Genomic DNA, 17,400 nt, shown 5'->3' on the forward strand with positions numbered 1-17,400 from the left:
ACAGTATGGCCAAGTGTCTGTAGGAGCGAACCCTTTTCAGGAATTGGGCGGTGACCTAATAAACTGGCCACCGAGTGTACACTGTTTTAACCAGCTTCATCACAGTTGCAGATTGCAGTTTTGCTCAATGACAGCACATTTCTGGTGGCCTTCTTCCGTTACGCACAGTTGTTCGGAGCATGCTAGATCGCTAATTATCACAGGTGGTCCCTCAGTCTTCCGTCTGTCTTCCACAAACAAAAACGATGCGTGTAGGCCAGTGACAAACTATTTAAATGTAAAGCCTTTTTAAATTCAGGCTGTAACACAACAACATCTGGAAGAAGTCAAGGGGTGTGAAAACTTTCTGAAGGCACTGTACCATGCAATCACCTTATCATGGAAATGTTGTATTCATGAGTTGTTACTGATTGTGTGTTTTGTCTGTTTCTCTGCTCAAGATGGCAGGTAATTTTAAGGCAAGCCGGAACACAGAGTGAGTCGCCATGGCGGCAGGAGTGGCTGCATGGCTTCCCTTTGCACGGGCAGCAGCTATTGGCTGGATGCCTGTGGCCAACTGCCCCATGCCCATTGCTCCTAGAGACCACAGAAAGAGACATGACGAGCTGATCATCCTGAACGTGAGTGGACGACGCTTCCAGACCTGGAGGACCACACTGGACCGCTACCCAGACACCCTGCTGGGAAGCTCAGAGAAACAGTTTTTTTACGATGAGGAGACAAAGGAGTATTTCTTCGACCGGGACCCAGACTCCTTCCGCAGCATTCTCAACTTCTACCGGACGGGAAAGTTACACTATCCTCGCTACGAGTGCATCTCGGCCTATGACGAAGAGCTAACTTTCTTCGGCATCATTCCGGAGATCATCGGCGACTGCTGCTACGAAGAGTACAAGGACCGGAAGCGGGAGAACGCGGAGCGTCTCCAGGATGACCAGGATGACAACAAGGACTGCAAGCTGCCCAACATGACATACAGAGAGACCATGTGGAGGGCCTTTGAGAACCCTCACACCTCCACCATGGCCCTTGTGTTCTACTATGTCACCGGCTTCTTCATCGCCATCTCAGTCCTCACCAACGTGATAGAGACGGTACCTTGTGGTGCCACGCCTTCACAGAAGGACATGCCATGTGGCGAGCGCTATACCATCGCCTTCTTCTGCATGGACACAGCCTGCGTCCTCATCTTCACCGTGGAGTACCTCATGAGACTGTTCGCTGCGCCCAGCCGCTACCAATTTATGCGCAGTGTGATGAGCATCATAGACGTGGTAGCCATCTTTCCCTACTACATCGGCCTGGTGATGACAGACAATGAGGATGTGAGCGGGGCCTTCGTCACGCTCAGAGTGTTCCGTGTGTTCCGCATCTTCAAGTTCTCCCGCCACTCGCAGGGCCTCAGGATCCTGGGGTACACGCTGAAGAGCTGCGCCTCCGAGCTGGGCTTCCTCCTCTTCTCCCTCACCATGGCCATCATCATCTTCGCCACGGTCATGTTCTACGCAGAGAAGGGGTCGTCGTCGACCAAGTTCACCAGCATTCCAGCCTCCTTCTGGTACACCATTGTCACAATGACCACGTTGGGGTAAGTCCTCCCTATTTCCCTCTTTCTCTCTCTCTCTCCCTGTCTCACTTCCATTCTCTTTCTCTCCCTGTCTCACTTCCATTCTCTCTCTCTCTCTCTCTCTTTCTCCTACTCTCTCTCTCTCTTTCTCCTACTCTCTCTCTCTTTCTCCTACTCTCTCTCTCTCTCTTTCTCCTACTCTCTTTCTCCTACTCTCCTACTCTCTCTCTTTCTCCTACTCTCTCTCTCTCTCTTTCTCCTACTCTCTCTCTCTTTCTACTACTCTATCTCTCTTTCTCCTACTCTCTCTCTCTTTCTCCTACTCTCCTACTCTCTTTCTCCTACTCTCTCTCTCTTTCTCCTACTCTCTCTCTCTCTCTCTCTCTTTCTCCTACTCTCTCTCTTTCTCCTACTCTCTCTCTCCCTGTCTCACTTCCATTCTCTTTCTCCTACTCTCTCTCTCTCACCGTCTCACTTCCATTCTCTCTCTCTCTCTCTTTCTCCTACTCTCTCTCTCTCTCTCTCTCGCGTTCTCTTCCTCGCTTTTTATCTTTCTTCCAATCTCTTTGTTTTTTTCCTCGCTCTCTCTCCCTCTCATTCTCTCAGCAGTTTGGGTTCTCTCTCTCTCCACTTGTGTGGTTCATAAAACAAATTGTGTGTTCTGCATTGGAATGATGCATGCTGTCCCCAAGAGATCTCAAGATGGTTCACAAATGTTATCTTCAAATCAGGAGCTCTCAAAAAACCTTATTTGGCATCACCAAATCACAAATATTGATTCATGTTGGGAGTTTTGGTATTCTATAAAAGTTAAGAAGTCAACCATCCAAGGTTGAATTCAAACAACAAATGTCTTCTGAAGAGGCTTTAGTTAGTTATACAACTATAATTCACTTCAACATGATGAATGCACCTTAAAAAGTTGATTAGCAGATTTGATCTGGTGCCAAAATGCTTGCCTGTGTTCTACTGCAAATGTGATACCTTGGTCTATTGTTTGGATGTCCTGGATATGTTTTCTGCTGTGTGGTGGAAAATGGAATATGGATAAATGCCAACAGCTTCCTCACTTCTTCAATAGACTAGTGGGTGTATGTATGATGCTGCTGCCCATTTGAGTAATGGTGGAGAGCCACCACTACATTTACAGTACCTACCTGACCTACTAGTATAAACTCTAATGGCAAAGTGTTTACCTCACTGTGGGCTGGCCGAATGCAGTAGCTCCTGGGAAAGTGTGTGTGTGTGTGTGTGTGTGTGTGTAAGCACGCACGTGCCTGTGCTCCTGCGGGCATTTGTCCATGTGTGTGCGCTTGCCTGAATGTTTTGCGAGGGTAGAAGGAGATTTGTGTGTTCCTTTTATGTCTTTGTCTAGTGGGTGTTTTGTGTCTAGTGTCATTTAAAAAATGCCCGTAATCTAGTATGCTCTGGGACACATAATCACAGAAAACAATTATTGTAATAAGAATTGGGATATTGAATGCCAGTGAAAGGGTTTTTGTTTTTCTCACTAGATTAACGATTGGTTTTAATTTGTTCTAAAAAAATAACTGTACATTCTTTTCAAATGTTACATCTATAGGTATGTACAGTATGTAGATGTAATACTTTTTACAACTATTTTCCTTCTATTTATACTTTATCTGTTTCTGCCAGCTTCTCTTTGGGCTTTGTCTATCTCCACATTCTGTTAGTCATTGAGAATGACCTCTGACAACCAATGTCTCCCTGGTAGACTGGTGCTGTTAGAGACATTACTGTGCAGCCGTCTGATTCTTCACTGGCCAGCTAATACAGTGACCTTGACGCTTGATCGCCAAGCAGCCAGGAAGTCTCTCTCCAGGAAATAGTGCCAGGGGAAATAGCCGTTCAACCCTGTTCCTGTTCTGTTCTCTTCTGTACCCACCAGTTGCTTCATGAGTGATTCCTCAAGAAATAAGGTCACATGCGCCGAATACGATAGGTGTAGACCTTACAGTGAAATGCTTACTTACAAGCCCTTAACCAAAAATGCAGTTTTAAGAAAAATACCTAAAAAGAAAAAAGTAACAAATAATAATAAATAACTAACGTTTCCGTCCCGGAGCAAGCACCAACTAGCCTGGGGCTAGCCCATGCTAGACCCATCTCCCGGCTAGGGCTCCTGGGCTACTCCTGAAGCCCTCTCCTCGGTTACAATATCTAGACCCCTTCTACTGTCGGTACGGGGCACGGAACCCCGCCGATCCTTCACGACTGGAATACCGACATAATCTGCCCGAGGATCCCAACAGACCCCTCAGGCGCGACGTCCCCTGAAGGCCCATTCTGCTAACCACGGCCTGCTAGCTATCTATAGCATATTGGACTGTTAGCTGATCCACTGGCCAGTTTCTTGCGACTACTATACCCATTTTGCCAACTGGACTTGGACCCCTCTGCTACTTGGAACCCTACTACTTCCACGACTGGTCTATCGATGTCACAGCACGAGGAGACAAAAACAGACTTTTCCCCCATCCCTCTAAGGCCCTTATGTTAGCTTACTAGACCCGGCCTGCTAGCTTGCTAGCACAAGCCTGCTAACTGTCTGAATCGCCGCGTAACCAGCCAGCCCAACCACCACTGGACCTATATGATCACTTGGCTACGCATGCCTCTTCCTAATATCAATATGCCTTGTCCATTACTGTCCTGGTTAGTGACTACTGTCTTATTTCACTGTAGAGCCTATAGCCCTGCTCAATATGCCTTAACCAACCATGTTGTTCCACCTCCCACATATGCGATGACATCACCTGGTTTAAACGTCTCTATATATCTCTCTCTCTACATTACTCAATGCCTAGGTTTACCTCCAATGTAGTCTCTTCCTACCATACCTTTGGCTGTACATTATGCCTTGAATCTATGCTATCGTGCCCAGAAACCTGCTCCCTTTACTCTCTGTTCCGAACGTGCTAGACGGCCAGTTCTTATAGCCTTTATCCGTACCCTTATCCTACTTCTCCTCTGTTCTTCTGGTGATGTAGAGGTTAATCTAGGAACTGCAGTGCCTAGCTCCACTCCTACTCCCCAGGTGCTCTCATTTGTTGACTTCAGTAACCAAAAAAGCCTTGGTTTCATGCATGTTAACATAAGAAGCCTACTCCCTAAGTTTGCTTTATTCAATGCTTTAGCACATTCTGCCAACCCGGATGTCTTAGCCGTGTCTGAATCCTGGCTTAGGAAAACCACCAAAACCCCAGAAAATTCCATCCCTAACTATAACATTTTCCACTAAGATAGAACTGCCAAAGTGGGTGGTGTTGCAATCTACTGCAGAGATAGCCTGCAGAGTTCTATCCTACTATCCAGGTCTGTACCAAAACAATTCAAGCTTCTACTTCTAAAAATGCACCTTTCCAGAAACAAGTCTCTCACCATTGCCGCTTGCTATTGACCACCCTCTGCCCCCAGCTGTGCCCTGGACACCATATGTGAATTGATTGCCCCCCATCTATCTTCTGAGCTTGTGCTGCTAGGTGACCTAAACTGGGACATGCTTAACACCTTGGCCATCCTACAATCTAAGCTTGTTGCCCTCAATCTCACACAAATGATCAATGAACCTACCAGGTACAACCCCAAATCCATAAAACAAGGGCAACCTCATAGATATCATCCTAACTAATACACCTTTGCTGTTTTTAACCAAGATCTGAGAGATCACTGCCTCATTGCCTGCATCCGTAATGGGTCTGCGGTCAAATGACCACCCCTCATCACTGTCAAACGCTCCCTAAAACACTTCTGCAAACAGGCCTTTCTAATTGACCTGGCCGGGGTATCCTGGAATGACATTGACCTCATCCCGTCAGTAGAAGATGCCTGGTTATACTTTAAACGTGCCTTCCTCACCATCTTAAATAAGCATGCTCCATTAAAAAAATGTAGATCTAGGAATAGATATAGCCCTTGGTTCACTCCAGACCTGTCTGCCCTTGACCAGCACAAAAACATCCTGTGGCGTTCTGCATTAGCATCGAATAGCCCCCGTGATATGCAACTTTTTAAAGCAGTTAAAATATACACAGGCAGTTAGGAAAGCTAAGGCTAGCTTTTTCAAACAGAAATTTGCATCCTGTAGTACAAACTCAAAAAAGTTCTGGGACACTGTAAAGTCTATGGAGAATAAGAGCACCTCCTGAGCACTGAGAGAGCACTGAGGCTAGGAAACACTGTCACTACTGATAAATCCACAATAATTGAGAATTTCAACATGCATTTTTCTACGGCTGGCCATGCTTTCCACCTGGCTACCCCTATTCCGGTCAACAGCTCTGCGCTCCCCACAGCAACTCGCCCAAACCTCCCCACTACTCCTTCACCCAAATCCAGATAGCTGATGTTCTGAAAGAGCTGCAAAATATGGACCCTTACATATCAACCGGGCTAGACAATCTGGACCCTCTCTTTCTAAAATGATCTGCCGAAATTATTGCAACCCCTATTACTAGCATGTTCATCCTCTCTTTTGTATCGTCTGAGATTCCCAAAGATTGGAAAGCTGCCGCGGTCATCCCCCTCTTCAAAGGGGGATACACTCTGGACCCAAACTGCTACAGACCTATATCTATTCTACCCTGCCTTTCTAAGGTCTTTGAAAGCCAAGTTAACAAACAGATTACCGACCATTTCGAATCTCACCGTACCTTCTTCGCTATGCAATCTGGTTTCAGAGTAGGTCATGGGTGCACCTCAGCCATGCTCAAGGTCCTAAACGATATCATAACCGCCATTGATAAGAGACATTACTGTGCAGCCGTATTCATCGACCTGGCCAACGCTTTTGACTCTGTCAATCACAACATTCTTATTGGCAGACTCAACAGCCTTGGTTTCTCAAAAGATTGTCTCGCTTGGTTCACCAACTACTTCTCCGATAGAGTTCAGTATGTCATATTGGAGGGTCTGTTGTCCGGACCTGTGGGTGCCACAGGGTTAAATTCTCGGCCCGAATCTCTTCTCTGTATACATCAATGATGTCGCTCTCGCTGCTGGTGATTCTTTGATCCACCTCTATGCAGACGACACCATTCTGTATACCTCTGGCCCTTTGTTGGGCACTGTGTTAACTAACCTCCAAATGAGCTTCAATGCCATACAACTCTCCTCCGTGGCCTCCAACTGCTCTTAATTATATGCAAGTAAAAGTAAATGTATGCTCTTCAACCTATCACTGCCCGCCCGCCCGCCCGTCCAGCATCACTACTCCGGACGGTTCTGACGTAGAATATGTGGACTACTACAAATACCTAGGTGTCTGGTTAGACTGTAAACTCTCCTTCCAGACTGACATTAAACATCTCCAATCCAAAATGTAATCTAGAATCGGATTCCTATTTCGCAAAAAAAGCATCCTTCACTCATGCTGCCAAACATACCCTCTTAAAACTGACCATCCTACCAATCCTCGACTTCGGCGATGTCGTTTACAAAATAGCCTCCAACACTCTACTCAACCAATTGGAAGCAGTCTATCACAGTGCCATCCGTTTTATCACCAAAGCCCCATATTCTACCCACCACTGCGACCTGTATGATCTCGTTGGCTGGCCCTCGCTTCATACTCGTTGCCAAACCCACTGGCTCCAGGTCATCTACAAGTCTCTGCTAGGTAAAGCCCCACCTTATCTCAGCTCACTGGTCACTATAGCAGCACCCACCCGTAGCACACGCTCCAGCAAGCATATCTCACTGGTCACCCCCAAGCCAATTCTTCCTTTGGCGGCCTCTCCTTCCAGTTCTCTGCTGCCAATAACTGGAATGAACTGCAAAAATCTCTGAAGCTGGAGTCTCTTACCTCCATCACTAGTTTTAAGCACCAGCTGTCAGAGCAGCTCACAGATCACTGCACCTGTACATAGCTCATCTGTAAATAGCCCATCCAATCTACCTCATCCCCATACTGTATTTATTTATTTATTTGCACATTCATCTTCTGCACATCCTACTATTCCAGTGTTTAATTGCTATAATGTAATTACTTTACCACCATGGCCTATTTATTGCCTTTACCTCCCTTATCTTACCTCATTTGCACATGCTGTATATATCTTTTCCTACTGTATTATTGACTGTATGTTTGTTTATTCCATGTGTAACTCTATGTTGTTGTACAGTGCCTTGCGAAAGTATTCGGCCCCCTTGAACTTTGCGACCTTTTGCCACATTTCAGGCTTCAAACATAAAGATATAAAACTGGGACACAATCATGAAGTGGAACGACATTTATTGGATATTTCAAACTTTTTTAACAAATCAAAAACTGAAAAATTGGGCGTGCAAAATTATTCAGCCCCCTTAAGTTAATACTTTGTAGCGCCACCTTTTGCTGCGATTACAGCTGTAAGTCGCTTGGGGTATGTCTCTATCAGTTTTGCACATCGAGAGACTTTTTTCCCATTCCTCCTTGCAAAACAGCTCGAGCTCAGTGAGGTTGGATGGAGAGCATTTGTGAACAGCAGTTTTCAGTTCTTTCCACAGATTCTCGATTGGATTCAGGTCTGGACTTTGACTTGGCCATTCTAACACCTGGAAATGTTTATTTTTGAACCATTCCATTGTAGATGTTGCTTTATGTTTTGGATCATTGTCTTGTTGGAAGACAAATCTCCGTCCCAGTCTCAGGTCTTTTGCAGACTCCATCAGGTTTTCTTCCAGAATGGTCCTGTATTTGGCTCCATCCATCTTCCCATCAATTTTAACCATCTTCCCTGTCCCTGCTGAAGAAAAGCAGGCCCAAACCATGATGCTGCCACCACCATGTTTGACAGTGGGAATGGTGTGTTCAGGGTGATGAGCTGTGTTGCTTTTACGCCAAACATAACGTTTTGCATTGTTGCCAAAAAGTTTAATTTTGGTTTCATCTGACCAGAGCACCTTCTTCCACATGTTTGGTGTGTCTCCCAGGTGGCTTGTGGCAAACTTTAAACGACACTTTTTATGGATATCTTTAAGAAATGGCTTTCTTGCCACTCTTCCATAAAGGCCAGATTTGTGCAATATACGACGGCCAGGTCTTGGTAGATTTGCAGTGGTCTGATACTCCTTCCATTTCAATATTATCACTTGCACAGTGCTCCTTGGGATGTTTAAAGCTTGGGAAATCTTTTTGTATCCAAATCCAGCTTTAAACTTCTTCACAACAGTATCTCGGACCTGCCTGGTGTGTTCCTTGTTCTTCATGATGCCCTCTGCGCTTTTAACGGACCTCTGAGACTATCACAGTGCAGGTGCATTTATACGGAGACTTGATTACACACAGATGGATTGTATTTATCATCATTAGTCATTTAGGTCAACATTGGATCATTCAGAGATCCTCACTGAACTTCTGGAGAGAGTTTGCTGCACTGAAAGTAAAGGGGCTGAATAATTTTGCACGCCCAATATTTCAGTTTTTGATTTGTTAAAAAAGTTTGAAATATCCAATAAATGTCGTTCCACTTCATGATTGTGTCCCACTTGTTGATTCTTCACAAAAAATACAGTTTTATATCTTTATGTTTGAAGCCTGAAATGTGGCAAAAGGTCGCAAAGTTCAAGGGGGCCGAATACTTTCGCAAGGCACTGTATGTGTCAAACTGCTTTGCTTTATCGTGGCCAGGTCGCAGTTGCAAATGAGAACTTGTTCTCAACTAGCCTACCTGGTTAAATAAAGGTGAAATAAATTAAACAGTTTTAAAAAAGCAGCAGTAAAATAACAATAGTGAGGCTATGTACAAGGGGTACTGGTACAGAGTCCATGTGCAGGGGCACCGGTTAGTCGAGGTAATTGAGGTAATATATACAAGTAGGTAGAGTTACTGTCTATGCATAGATAATACACAGAGAGTAGCAGCAGCATAAAAGAGGGGGGCAATGCAAATAGTCTGGGTAGCCATTTGGCGCTCCAGTACCGCTTTCCGTACGGTAGCAGAGAGAACACTCTATGACTAGCGTGGCTGGAGTCTTTGACAATTTTTAGGGCCTTCCTCTGACACCGCCTGGTATAGAGGTCCTGGATGGCAGGAAGCTTGGCCCCAGTGATGTACTGGGCAGTACGCACTACCCTCTTGAGTACCTTGCGGTCGTACACCGACTGTTGCCATACCAGGCAGTGATGCAACTAGTCAGGATGCTCTCTCTGGTGCAGCTGTAGAACCTTTTGAGGATCTGAGGACCCATGGCAAATCTTTACAGTCTCCTGAGGGGGAATAGGTTTTGTCTTGCCCTCTTCACGACAGTCTTGGTGTGCTTGGACCATGTTAGTTTGTTGGTGATGTGGACACCAAGGAACTTGAAACTCTCAACCTGTTCCACCACAGCCCTGTCAATGAGAATGGGGGCATGCTCGATCCTCCTTTTCTTGTAGTCCACAATCATCTCCTTTGTCTTGAGCACGTTGAGGGAGAGGTTGTTGTCCTGGAACCACACTGTCAGGTCTCTGACCTCCTCCCTATAGGCTGTCTCGTTGTTTTTGGTGATCAGGCCTACCACTGTTGTGTCATCGGCAAACTTAATGGTGTTGGAGTCGTACCTGGCTGTGCAGCCATGAGTGAACAGTGTGTACTGGAGGGGACTGAGCACACACCCCTGAGGGGTGAGAGACGCACACTCTAGGAGTTCAGATGCAATAATTTAACAACCAACGTTTTGACAGACAAGCTGTCTTCATCAGGGTATACCCTTACCACCTGGGGGCGGCCCGTCAGGAATTCCAGTATCCAGTAGCAGAGGGAGGTGTTTAGTCCCAGAGTCTTTAGATTAGTGATGAGCTTTGAGGGCACTATGGTGTTGAATGCTGAGCTGTAGTCAATGAACAGCATTCTCACATAGGTGTTCCTTTTGTCCAGGTGTGAAAGGGCAGTGTGGAGTGCAATAGAGATTGCATCAACTGTGGATCTGTTGGGGTGGTATGCAAATTGGTGTGGTCTAGGGTTTCTGGGATAATGGTGTTGATGTGAGCCATGACCAGCCTTTCAAAGCACTTCATGGCTACAGACGTGAGTGTTACGGGTCGGTAGTCATTTATGCAGGTTACCTTAGTGTTCTTGGACACAGGGACTATGGTGGTCTGCTTGAAACCTGTTGGTATTACAGACTCAGACAGGGAGAGGTTGAAAATGCCAGTGAAGACACTTGCCAGTTGGTCAGCGCATGCTCGGAGTACACGTCCTGGTAATCCGTCTGGCCCTGCAGTCTTGTGAATGTTGACCTGTTTAAAGGTCTTACTCACATTGGCTGCGGAGAGCGTAATCACACAGTTGTCCGGAACAGCTGATGCTCTCATGCATGTTTTAGTGTTACTTGCCCCGAAGTGAGCATAAAAGTAATTTAGCTCATCTGGTAGGCTCGTATCACTGGGCAGCTCGCGACTGTGCTTCTCTTTGTAGTCTGTAATAGTTTGCAAGCCCTGCCACATCCGACAAGCGTCGGAGCCGGTGTAGTTATTGTTATTGTTTTTCTTATTGTGTTACTTTTTCTTATTATTTAGCTCAGTGCAGATGTTGCCTGTAATCCATGGCTTCTGGTTGGAGTATTACGTACTAGAGGTCGACCGATTATTATTTTTCAACGCCGATACTGATACCGATGATTGGAGGACCAAAAAAAGCTGATACCGATTAATCGGACGATATTTGTATTTATATATATATATATATATTTGTAATAAATGACAATTACAACAATGCTGAATGAACTAGAGGTCGACCGTTTAATCGGAATGGCCGATTAATTAGGGCCGATTTCAAGTTTTCATAACAATCGGAAATCGGTATTTTTGGGTGCCGATTTGCCGATTTATTTACACCTTTATTTAATATTTATTTACCAGGCAAGTCAGTTAAGAACACATTCTTATTTTTAATGACGGCCTAGGAACGGTGGGTTAACTGCCTCGTTCAGGGGCAGAACAACAGATTTTTACCTTGTCAGCTCGGGGGATCCAATCTTGCATCCTTACTGTTAACTAGTCCAACGCAATAACGACCTGCCTCTCTCTCGTTGCACTCCACAAGGAGACTGCCTGTTACGCAAATGCAGTAAGCCAAGGTAAGTTGCTAGCTAGCATTAAACTACTCTTATAAAAACAATCAATCATAATCACTAGTTAACTACACGTGGTTGATGATATTACTAGATATTATCTAGTGTGTCCTGTGTTGCATATAATCTGACTGATCATACAAGCATACAAGTATCTAAGTATCTGACTGAGCGGTGGTAGGCAGAAGCAGGCGTGTAAACATTCATTCAAACAGCACTTTGGTGGGTTTTGCCAGCAGCTCTTCATTGTGCGTCAAGCATTGCGCTGTTTATGACTTCAAACCTATCAACTCCCGAGATGAGGCTGGTGTGACCGAAGTGAAATGGCTGGCTAGTTAGCGCGTGCTAATAGCGTTTCAAACTTCACTCGCTCTGAGCCTTGGGGTGGTTGTTTCCCTTGCTCTGCATGGGAAACGCTGCTTCGATGTGGTGGCTGTTGTCGCTGTGTTGTTGGTACGAGCCCAAGGAGGAGCGAGGAGAGGAACGGAAGCTATACTGTTACACTGGCAATATTAAAGTGCCTATAAGAACATCCAATAGTCAAAGGTTAATGAAATACAAATGGTATAGAGGGAAATAGTCTTATAATAACTACAACTTAAAACTTCTTACCTGGGAATATTGAAGACTCATGTTAAAAGGAACCATTCGCTGTGATTCGATGATAAATTAACAGGCACCGCATTGATTATATGCAACGCAGTGATTATGTGAAGCTTGATTGTTTTTTATGAGAAGTTTAATGCTAGCTAGCAACTTACCTTGGCTCCTTGCAGCCACAAGGTCCTTTTGATGCTGCACTTGTGTAACAGGTGGTCAGCCTGCCACGCAGTCTCCTCGTGGATTGCAATGTAATCATCTGTAATCAGATTACAGATTGTTATGAAAACTTGTAATCGGCCATGTCTACCTCTACGTACGTACAGTCACTGTGGGGACGACGTCACCGATGCACTTATGAAGCCAGTGACCGATGTGGTTTACTCCTCAATGCCATCGGAAGAATCCTGGAACATATTCCAGTCTGTGCTAGCAAAACAGTCCTGTAGCTTAGCATCTGCTTCATCTTTTTTACTGACTGAGTTAGTGGTGCTTCCTGCTTTAATTTTTGCTTGTAATCAGGAATCAGGAGAATAGAATTATGGTCAGATTTGCCAAATGGAGGGCGAGGGAGAGCTTTATACGTGTCTCTGTGTGTGGAGTAAAGGTGGTCTTGAGTTTTTTTCCCTCTGGTCGCACATTCAACATGCTTGTAGAAATGAAGTAAAACAGATTTAAGTGCCATCATCAATTTGTGGTGGTAAATAGACAACTACGAAGAATATATATGAAAACTCTCTTGGTAGATAGTGTGGTCTACAGCTTATCATGAGATACTCTACCTCAGGCGAGCAAAACCTCAAGACTTCCTTAGATATCGTGCACCAGCTGTTGTTTACAAATATACATAGACCGTCACCGTTTGTCTTACCAGAGGCTGCTGTTCGTCTTTCAGCCACGACTCGGGGAAACATAAGATATTACAGTTTTTAATGTCCCGTTGGTAGGATATACGTGCTTGTAGTTCGTCCACTTTATTATCCAGCGATTGTACGTTGGCCAATAGTACTGACGGCAAAGGCAGATCAGCCATTCATCGCCAGATCCTTACAAAGCACCCTGATCTCCTTCCGCGATATCTCCATCTTTTTCTCCTACGAATGCCTGGGATGAGAGCCCCGTCAGTTGTCTGGAGTAAATCCCTCTCGTTCGACTCAAAGAAAAATTATTTGTCCAGTTTAAGGTGAGTAATCGCTGTTCTGATGTCCAGAAGCTCTTTTCGGTCATAAGAGACGGTAACAGCAACATTATGTACAAAATAAGTAACAAACAACGCGAAAAAACAAACAAAATAGTACGGTTGGTTAAGAGCCCATAAAATGGCAGCCACCCCTCCTCCTCCATTTCTTGTTTGTTTTCCCATTTGCTCTGTTGCTAATGCTTACAATTGGAGCATAACTCTAAATTGCAACAATACCACTCTGGATGAACTTGTGGATACCATTTTTATGTCTCTGTGTCCAGTATGAAGGAAGTTTGAGGTAGTTTCGCAAGCCAATGCTAACTAGTGTTAGTGCAATGATTGGAAGTCTATGGGTATCCGCTAGCATACTATTTTTGCCAAAATCCCGAAGTATCCCTTTAAAGTTACACTTTTTTGGGGATATATGGTATTTGAGTTGCCTCTCTAACAAATCCATTTGCTCCCCTCCAAATGTTTTTTAAATGAAAGTTAATTGATGCACACAATCTTCTATAATTTACTCTAAGTGAGCCTTCCCATTATTACAGAATGGATCACCACAGAAACTCAGTAGTCATTCAACCATCTTGTTCCGACACAGCGTTTCTAAAGCCTGCCACTTTGCTCACCTGCTGAAGGGGCATATGCTCAGGTGATGAGGTCACCCATTTCCCATCTGTCTTTTTATGTAAGAACCATGGATGCAAACCAAGCAACCATCTACCCCCCAAACACAAGTCACCAGTAAATCTTCCAATTTAGGTGTTCAGATTAAGATTTGTGGAAGTAGAGATAGTGTTGTCTTTTTAATTTATTTCCCTTATCTTGGAATTACATGTACAAAGAATGTATATGCGGTCATTCTCTGGCAAGCTAAAATCAGGGCCTGTCAGTAGGCTATGCTGGAGGACCCCATCGGCATACCATCAGCTGTGGTAATATAGTATACTGTATGTGTGGTAAATATTCCTCCCCTTCCCAACTCCGTTATCAATACCAGAAAGACCTTTACCGGGCAAACATGACTCTATTAGTGTCTACAGTTTAAGGTTTAAGGTTGAATTTATTTACACCAAATCAAATAAGTGATAAACAACGACACTGATAAAAACAAATAAATAAATAAATAAAAGCGGTGTGCAGGTGTGGTTGGAAGCCCAAGGGCTTACATAAAAACCACACCACAAAAAAAAACGACATACAAAACATAAGTAAAAAATATCAGAAAGGTTTGTTAAAACAGATTTTTTTTAAACACTAATCATAAAAGTACAAATGAATCGATCAGCAAACACAAAGAACTGAAAAACTGTATATATGTTAATTAAACGTGTGTGTGCATGTGTGGATGTGAGTGTGTGAGAGTTGGGCTATAAGGAGGAGATTACTGAGTTGACATTGAGGGATGATGAGGTTTTGCCAATGTGAAGATATGAATTCCAGAGTACGTTACCTCTGTGTCTGATTAGAGAATTGACTATGTGAGGTGTGACAGAGGGGAGGCTAGAGGTTATCGCAGTGTCTTGTGTTATATAGATGGATTTCAGAATTAGCCTGGAAGAATCCATTGAAGGGTTTAGGTAAACTGTCTGGGAGGTATGAGCATTTGTAGATGATAATGCATAATTGGTGTACATTAATGTTGTAAATAGACAAGATATTGTTTCTTAAACAAAGGTGTAGATGGAGCCAGGTAATTAGAGGAGATGGCTAGTCTTGCAAATGTCTTTTGTATGATGAGTAATTTGTGGAGGTAAGAGGCGTGTGTACTGGCCCAGACAATATTACAGTAAATTAGATTTAGGTAAATTAAGCTACAGAATAGAGTTAGGAAGCAAGCCTGATAAACCACACCGCAAATCTTTCTGATGATACCAACAGATTTCATCACTTTGCTGCAGACAAATTGAATGATCTTTCCAGTATCATTTTTCAGCAATTAGAACTCAGAGGAATCTAGTGGATGAGACTTGTGACTTTAAAAAAAAAAAAATGTGGATACAATAAAGATTTTACATGAAAGATAATTTGTTTATCTGGAACCAATCATACAATTTGTCCATGCCTGGGTTGGCTTCATTAATTAGTCAATCAAAATAATTTTATGATAAAATCAAATTGGTGTCATCAGCAAGAGAATGGGAAGAATGGTAGAAGACACAGCAGCAAGGTCATTGATATAGAGATAACAAAGGTCACATTATCCAACCCTGTTAGACACCACAGGATATCTTGACCCTGGTAGATGCACAGACATTTGCATAAACAAATTGTTGTCTATCATAAATATAACTATATAACCAATTATATCGTATAATCATGAAAAAGAAATATCAGAAAGTCATATTTCATGATCAACCGTGTCAAACACTTTGGATAAATCTAAAAAGATGCCAAGAGCGTGTTCATTGTTGTTAAGGGCTGTAAATATGTGACCCACATGTTGCAAAAGAGACATGTCTGTGGAGTAGTTTTTACGAAAACCTATTAGTGCTCATATAGAATACAGTGTTGATTTTAAATGTTTCAACATTCTCTTATACACTAATTTTTCTAGTATTTTAGAAGAATACCAGTTTGCATAGATTTGGTGAAAATATACATTTTGAGGCTCAGTGATCGAGGAAGACACTGATTTCACTAGAGGCACCAATCTCATCATGACCTCCTGCTCCTGCTGTTACCAATTACCTCCATCACATGGGCTCCTGAGTGGCGCAGCGATCTAAGGCACTGCATTTCAGTGATAAGAGGCATTACTACAGACCCTGGTTTGATTCCAGGCTGTGTTACAAACGTCCGTGATTGGGAGTCCCATAGGGTGGCGCACAATTGGCCCAGCGTTGTCCGGGTTAGGGTTTGGTCGGGGAAGGCCGTCATTGTAAATAGGAATTTGTTAACTGACTTGCTTAGTTCAATAAAGGTGAAATAAAAAAACATCAGGACGATCAAACTGGAGAAGAGAACGGAAATGTCCCTTAACGTAATCCAAGGGATTTCCATCAGTTTCCTCAATTCAAAAACGTTATGAAATAACACCAGGATCACTATAGTTCTTATTTCCAACAATATATTGAGATGGGATAGTTGTAGATCCCTTTTTCCTATTCAACAGTTGATTGATGATTTTGTCTATATTATTTAAGGATTCTGGAATTTCTATTATTAAAATATATTTTTGGGGATCTCCCCGAATATAAGTGTGTACATTTGTTCTTATACTTTTTGTAATTTGCAGAATTCAGAGGAAAGGGATTTGGGAGAAACTTTTTATAACTGAGGGTTTTTTAAACCAAGGTTTCCAGAACCCTTCTGCTGCTCTCTTTTAACTAAGGGAACGCAATGGTGAAGTACAGAGTTGATCAACATCTTAAAGCGCTCACAATGACTTTTCTTAAATATTTGTACATGTAATGCTACTAATCATTCCCACCTGTTCATTCCCAGCTGCCAACGAGAAGTGGAAAATTGTAAAGTAGGTCAGAAATGTCAGTATAAAGTATACCTGCATTAGGCACATTATTCAAAGAATTTGTAAAAAATATGATCAATAAGGGTGGCACATGAATTGGTCACTCTTGTGGGCTTATATATGAGGGAATACAGATAGATGGAGTATAAAGCATTCAACAAGTCAGATATCAGTGAGTGATTCTCACTTTTAAATACATTTATGTTTCAATCACCCAATAGAAAACATTGCACCATCATTATCAATCAAATCCAAGGTTCATGCAAGGATATCAATGAAACTACCAAATGTCAGAATCGGCTAGCCGATAGATGCATCCAATGACCACTTTCTTACCGCAAGAAAAGGAATAGGAGTGCCTTTCTATGAAAGGAGATTCAACACCAATGTCATCAGGTGTGAGTGTGAGGTCCCTCTCTCACAAAGAGTTGAAAATGTTTACGATCAAAAATGGACACTCCTCCTCCCACTCACAAAGTCCTACAGTGGTGAACAGCATGATAAGGAAACATGTCATAAAGCGAG

At 43.4% G+C, this 17,400-nt stretch overlaps 1 protein-coding gene across 1 annotated transcript in view; it reads left to right on the forward strand.

Annotated features, from left to right (window-relative positions):
* Positions 1–485: 485 nt before the first annotated feature.
* LOC115136043 (potassium voltage-gated channel subfamily D member 3-like) overlaps positions 486–17,400 on the forward strand; it is a 118,300-nt gene continuing 101,385 nt past the window's right edge. The window contains exon 1 of the mRNA XM_065026782.1: positions 486–1,588. Coding sequence (XP_064882854.1) covers positions 486–1,588 — 1,103 coding nt within the window. The remainder of the gene's footprint in view (positions 1,589–17,400) is intronic.

Source organism: Oncorhynchus nerka, linkage group LG2 (assembly GCF_034236695.1).
Source record: "Oncorhynchus nerka isolate Pitt River linkage group LG2, Oner_Uvic_2.0, whole genome shotgun sequence".
NCBI classification, from domain to species: Eukaryota; Metazoa; Chordata; class Actinopteri; order Salmoniformes; family Salmonidae; genus Oncorhynchus; species Oncorhynchus nerka.